This window comes from Choristoneura fumiferana, chromosome 17 (assembly GCF_025370935.1).
Source record: "Choristoneura fumiferana chromosome 17, NRCan_CFum_1, whole genome shotgun sequence".
Taxonomy (NCBI): Eukaryota; Metazoa; Arthropoda; class Insecta; order Lepidoptera; family Tortricidae; genus Choristoneura; species Choristoneura fumiferana.
The window spans coordinates 20,819,858-20,826,920 of NC_133488.1; the positions used below are offsets into that span (position 1 = coordinate 20,819,858).

The window sequence follows — 7,063 nt, forward strand, 5'->3', positions numbered from 1 at the left end:
TGTCTAACGCGCTGACGTTCACGAGCGTATTCACCATCTCGTTCTACCTTCGTATAATATCGTAAGTGTATTAGACAATAAAGCCAGAGGGTCGAGAAGGATATCACCCAGCTCCAGCAGCCGGAGTGGCGAGACGTGGCCCAGTGCAGAGCAGAGCGGCGTTTTATAGTGTCGGAGGGCAAAGCCCACTTTGGATCGCTGAGCCATCATTGTACGTAAGTAAGAACCGTATAAACGGGCACTAAAACTTTCTTCTAAGACAACGCGCGTCTCCACATTCCACTATGCCGCCTATACTATATACCCCTATATAAAATTTCCCGTGGGAGTTGATTAGTACTGAGTCACGATTCGCGTCCCGCTGTGTACTATCTCTAACAAACCACGTCTCTAGATTCAGTCGCCTGCGATAGACAGACAGCCATAACTTGATTCCTTCGCTCTTTGACGATAAAGTCTTTACTCCTCCACAGTAGTTTATTAATGGATCTAGCAGGCAAAAACGGAATGTTTATTTATGAACGGATTACACAATTGAAATATAGATAGGCAGATAACTTCGAATCATAACTGCACAAAAACAAAGCCTGTAATATCCGATTACCATATTTTAGGGGTGGACAGTGCTGACGTCATATTCATTAAATATGCAATGACGTTGCTTGATCGAACGTGAGCAAGCGCGGATGATAAGTTAATGATTGATGATATATGATGTAATTTAATATGTTAATTCAGCAAAAACGTTAGTTATCCTTTAGAAATTGTAGTGAAATCTACTACTTAAACTATAATTTTTCACTGTGATCTCTGAGGACAACATTAAATGTTAGTTACACGATAATTTAGTGTCGTAATTTTTTTTAACCCGAACAATTATCTACTCACTTGTTAGGTATGACATTGAAAAGATAGAGCAGATATGATTAACATACAAAACGGCACGTCCGTACTACAATAGCGTTTCCGAGCTGGCTTGCCGTGCGAACCGGTGGGCGGAAATAATGGTGCGGCCCGCATTTGGCGCTGGACGTCCTAATCAGTGTTGATTTAACCCCATTACATCATTCTACGTGCACTCAAAGGTCGAAGAAACATCTGAACGATGATAAAATGGGGAAGGGCAACGACAATGGAGACAGATATTGGCAGTTTTTCTTTTGTGAAATAGAGTTGCAATCAAGCGAGGGGGCAAACTACCACATTACCCACGGACACCCGTAACATTATAGGATAACCAAGGTGTGTATCATTTCTCGCCGTGATAATGTCTGCCCTCTAGAACTGTCGATACCTAAAATATTTTACATCTAGAGCCATATAACCATTAAAAGCACACAAGAGAAAGACGGAGAAAGCGAAGAACGTTTACGAAGAAAGTTCCATTTTCACAAAACGAATAACCCGGCCCGGAATGGCACGTTTTATGCAACTTTTATGACAACAAAGCGTTTGACGTATAATTATAACCCATCGCCACGTTAATTGTGCGCGGGCGCCCACCACACCCTGCCGATTCAATTTAAACTTTATTGCCACTAATTGTAGGTCCACAATCAGAAAGCGCAGAAGGCTGCATGGCTACAATTACCCTTGATGAGTTTTCCGCTTGAAGAAAATAATAGAACTAGATTAAATTGTTTTTCCGCATTCAAAGTCGACGCTATAATTATATCATCAAACATTTAAAAAAAGGTCATATAAAGGTCTGCAGCATTCAGGTCAGGGAAACAAATAGTTGCTGTAACAGTTTTATCAAGAAAAAGAGAAGAAAAAAGAAGGGCCACTTTATTATACATATACAGCCCTTGATCAAGGTAGAGATTGTCTACTGCACCGCTTCCACGCCTCTAGAAGGCGCATCATTATTTTATTTTGCACTAGAAACTGGACAATAACGCCCGTTGCCTTCTGGGGCTTAGACCTCTTGCTCTACTCCAGAGGGGCGACTACGAAACTCGAAATTCGAAGATCGTAACGCATCGTCTCTTTCACTCGCGTATTAAATGGCATAAGCGTCAGCAACGGCAACATACGAAGTTCGAGTTTTGCACTTCGTGGTATAGACCCAGGGCCGCCGCTGTTTTAAACAGCCTTTTCTATTAAATTAAACTGTCTCACTAACAATTAAACTAATTAAAAGGCCGTTTTACAAACCACTAAACATTGTGCTACAACGGAAAAAAACATCTGGCAAAGTCAGTGAAGACTTGTAGGAGTCATTTATAGTTGTTACGAGCACCGGACAGAGGAACAAAGGCACGATGGTATCGCGACGATTAACCAGCGGCGCGGGCGCAGCGCTGGGAACTGCGCCCGGGCACTTTTCGCAGCGAACTACTTAGGGAGCCGACACTGATAACAGAAGACAATTTGCATATGTTTTAAATGGGTCCAAATCTATCCTAACTGTACCATACGACGTACCTACAGTGCAACACTATTCTAATATAACAAAGGGTTATCTTTGGAAGTACTGAATCTAGCTTAAGAAATCTTTCGCTAATGGAAGCTATTTTTACAAGCTTTTATTTAGTTTCACCTGTCCCGTTGTCTGTCCGTCTGTCTATCTGTAGTCAAATCTTGCAAGTTGAATTCGTCCAACTTTCCAGTAGTCGGATTGACTTGAAATTTGGCATACTTATGTAAATCACGTGACACATCTACGCTCTTGGCCGGACGGGATTCAAACCCGGATCTCCCGACTTCACATGCCATCTGAACAACTGGGGCCCCCGACCATTTTATTAGCAGTCAGTACGTTTGCTCAACGAAATCGAATCTCGTCTAGAAATCTTTTAAATTGGGAACGCTGATGATTACACTATTAAGAAAAGAGTACAGTGCTTACGTACGCGTGCGTACTACATCAATGATGTTTATATAATTGACGGAAAATAAACAATATCAAAACGTAGCCAGCTACGCATGCAATTATTTCAGTTTGCATTTTGTTATTGAAAATAGAAAGGATGGAGCCGAAACGGCATTGCTACACTTTGCCCTGAACATGGCCTTGCACGACCCATCTTCAATGTTGAACTCGGCGAAATCAGCTGTTTTTACCCGACTGACTGCAAGGAGAGGTAATGTTTTTAGGCGGTTCCATCTTCACTTCGTATTTTTCACTATTTCACAGCAACGTAATGTGTTTAATTTTATAATGTTTTTTATCTACCTACTAGCTTTTGCCCGCGTGGAATTCAGTCATCGCGCGCAGTTCCCTCGGGAACTGTGCATTTTTTCGGGATAAAAAGTAGCCTATGTCCCATAAACTATCTCTATGCCAAAAATCACGTCGATCCGTCGCTCCGTTTCCACGTGAAAGACGGACAAACATACAAACACACACACTTTCGCATTTATAATATTAAGTATGGATTCAAGCCTGTTGACAATCGCCTAACTATATTCTGACCTATATTTTATAAACGTGACATCCGACAAGTAACTATAACAGTTAAAACACATTGCTGACTTGAGTAGTTCCGTGTTAAATTGGGCTTCATATTGACTACTTAGTACTTAGGAAATTTAAACCGAATTGTCAAGTGCCTGTCACGTTCGTGAAACAGGGGCCGCCTACCTGTGTGTTCACTTAATGTCTGCCGAAAGACGTCCACTACTGGACATATGCCTCCCCCAAACTGCTGGACATAGACCTCCCTTCTTAGCCTGTCTACAGCATCGAAATTGCAAGACGTATACCCCAAGAAAGATCTGATGCACTGATATTCTGAACACGTAGCTATTTGCTATAAATTTCCATTTTTAACTGGTCGTTAGTACCTATATGCAGTACTTATTATTATTACATAAATCGGTTATACCGTTTTTGAACAAAACGTCAAGAATCAACGAAATTCTTCGTTACACAAATGCGACTAGATAGATAGCAGAATTTGCATATCGAATGAATGACGCTATGCCAAAACGCTTCTGTAATAATGTTTACAGATAGTAACTGTGGAGACCTTTGTTTGAGGATGCCAGATAAGACAGCAGTTGTTAGGCGGACGAGACGATGTTATCTACGAGATCTGAAAGTCATTCTTCAACCCGTGTCAACCCATTCACCATGCGGATTTGAAACTATTTCGCATGCATGTAGGTTAACATTGTGCTTTCCATCCTGCCTGTAGTTATTGTTATTGTACTTATAGCAAGATGGTGTAGGCGTTTAAAGGATAAAGTATTGCGGCATAGAGAGCAGTCATCTATCAAAATCAATCACAACAATCTTTACTAGAAATCCGGACTTTTGAAGCATGCATTCGTTCTTTGAATCATTCGATTCTTCGGATCTGACTGCACCGCATGAGTCCCTTTATTGAAATTCAGAGAATTCATTCCGTCATTTAGTTTGACATCTATTTTAATGTTGGAACATAATATATATAGAATACATAGGAATAATAAACATGTTCCGGTCGAATGTTAGCAGCAAAACTATGGTTATCAAAGACCTTCGTCACAGTTTGACTCAGCGGCGTAAGCGTGAGTCATTAAAAAAAGAGCATTGACTCACTGATTTTACGAGTAACTAACTAGATTAGAGCCGTGTTCTATGCAAATACTATTGCTGTTTGTGTTCGTAATCAACTATTTGATCTGTACGATTGCGAGTAAAGATAAGTACCTAGGTTTGCATTGCACTAGAGTAGGCACACCATCCCGCACGCACACGCACCTAACAAAACGCAAGAGACTGATGCGCTCTTTCTATACTCTTATCTTAATCAACTTATTAATTATCAACATCTATTGATAAATCAAGCTGGGCAAGCCAGCATGCAGAAAACTTCTGGGACGCGAGAAGCATCGGCTACGATGCGATTTTTTTTATAACCATATTTTTAAACAACTTTCATGAAACTTTCGTGAAACAAAAAATTGATACCGTCCTTACTGGGTATCGCGAGGATTTACCGTCAACTTATTATGACGTTAATTTAATGGGCGTGCACACAATGTGTGAGAAAATTTCGTTCGTTTACGTCTTTTCAGCTACGGTTTTCACTTTAAGTATTTTGACAGCCTTTGTGCGCTCCGTCGTTCAAAAGTGTCGCAACTTCTGATGACTTCAACAGAGCTTGTGGATGATTCCAGACAAAGAAACATATTTAATGACTGATTGAGTACCTATTTTTATGATTTAAAATGACGTAACATGGGGTTTACATGTCGAATAAGCTTTCGCAGCAGATATCTCATCAAGTCATCACCATAGTATCCCTATGGTACCATCAGCCAAATATGTGGTCTACCACCCTAAAGTTGATAGTCGTTTGTATGTCATAAAACAATAGCCAATAGAAGTGTCTGTCAACTTGAAAGTTCGACTTTAGCGACATATTCATTTGATAGGAACTTGTTTAAAAATTGATAGACCACTTATTTGGCTGATGGTACACGCAGTGTTAAACGTAAAAAAAATACTGTTGAACGACAAACAGACAGAAGGATAATGAAGCGATCCTATAGAGGTTTGATTTTTTCCTTTTGACGGCAGCTGTAAACCTCTTGATTGACACAACGCACCAAGTAATGGAACTTTGGGCGCAGACAGTCATGTATTATGCATGAAGATTGATGGCTTGGCTTCACTTCTACAGACTATCGATTAGTGACAACCTTCACCCTGCGCCGCCTGCACTCTATTGCCAGTAGCTACACTTTAACAATTACAATTTTGCGTGACTTCCTGCCATCATAATTATGAAAACGTAGTCATGAATTTCATGATAGTTACAGAAGGAATCGATCAAGCGAGGAACGATTAGAAATTACCTGGTAAGTATTTATTTCGACGCTATTAAAGCAATTTTTATTTCATTGGAGTCCGATAAACATGTCTAAAATGTACTAAAGCCAGCAGAATGATGAACAGTGTAGGTACAGCAGTAGCTGGAAGAATTGCACAGCAATATTCAGATGTTAACCATGCAGTGTGGTGACAGAGCATTGTGACGTGTAGAGCCAACATACAGTCGACCGCTCGCCATAAAACTGAGTTTTTTTTTATGACATACCCCGCACTTGGACGCGCACGCGCCCATATTGTTGTAGACGCCGAAGTAGTCCGTGTAATCGGCGCCGTCGGTCGACCTCTGAGGAGTCTGCAACATGGACCACACTACGTTCACTTTCAGTTAGAGCTCCCAGATGTACCGTGTTACCTTCGAGCTGAGTGCGCTGTGGTATTTTCTGTGAGGCTTGCATTGAATTGGATGCTTTTGATAATGGTTTCCGGTAAATAACGTAAAACGTGCTCATTCAAATACTGACGAAAGAGATAAGAAACTCGTTATGCGAAGTTATATGTATGCATCTGGCTGCGTGCGTGTGCTGATAGATGCAACGACACTTGCCGCCCGATATCTGAGTAAACGTTGCATTATCGATATGAAATCGAAAGTTACGATGCATTTTTACAGCGAAAGCGACGGGCAAAGGACGAGGCCCGGCGCGCGTATGCTGTGCTAATGTCGTAACACCGTTTACGACGGAATGTTCCAAATTAGCATCATAATAGCGATCTGAAATGCTTTCGAACGATTCAGAGACTTCTGTTGCCCCACGCAGAGTCGCGGCCAATCGATGTCGCTGATGCAACCGTGATGAAAAAGCCATGGGATTTCTTTTCAATCTTCTAGAGCGTAAAGTTTACAAATAGATCTTGAGCCGCATACCGCGTATTAAAATGATTACAATCTTATCTTGATGCCGATAAGCGAATACACAATTTATAGCTAAAAGTGGTGTTGAAGCGCATCGGACCACGCTGATAACAGAACGTGTCACGAATATGTACGACAATGAAGTCGAAAGTAAAGCATGGCACCCGGTATGAACGGACTCGGAGAAATCTAGTATAGTAGCTCTGTGTTGACAGTGAAAAATGTTCTATTGTTTAGCCGGAGCTTACACTACACTACGAAGTTTGTTTTACCGTAACTAATAGCGGTAGTACATTATCCTGCGTGAGTGCGGACAACGGAACGTCACCGTCCCATTGCGGTAGAGCTAAAACGTTTATCTATTCATAAACAGCGTAGCGGTA

At 41.1% G+C, this 7,063-nt stretch overlaps 1 protein-coding gene across 3 annotated transcripts in view; it reads right to left on the reverse strand.

Moving 5' to 3' along the window:
* Positions 1–6,142, reverse strand: part of Rala (Ras-like protein A) — a 29,520-nt gene extending 23,378 nt beyond the window's left edge. Inside the window, exon 1 of one of the 3 annotated variants that reach the window (XM_074100838.1) lies at positions 6,033–6,142. In XM_074100838.1, coding sequence (XP_073956939.1) covers positions 6,033–6,128 — 96 coding nt within the window. In that variant the 5' untranslated portion in view covers positions 6,129–6,142. Of the gene's footprint in view, positions 1–3,586; positions 3,846–6,032 lie in introns of those variants that run through there. The other 2 variants (XM_074100840.1, XM_074100839.1) reach the window with 2 other exon arrangements.
* Between the last annotated feature and the right edge of the window lie 921 nt (positions 6,143–7,063).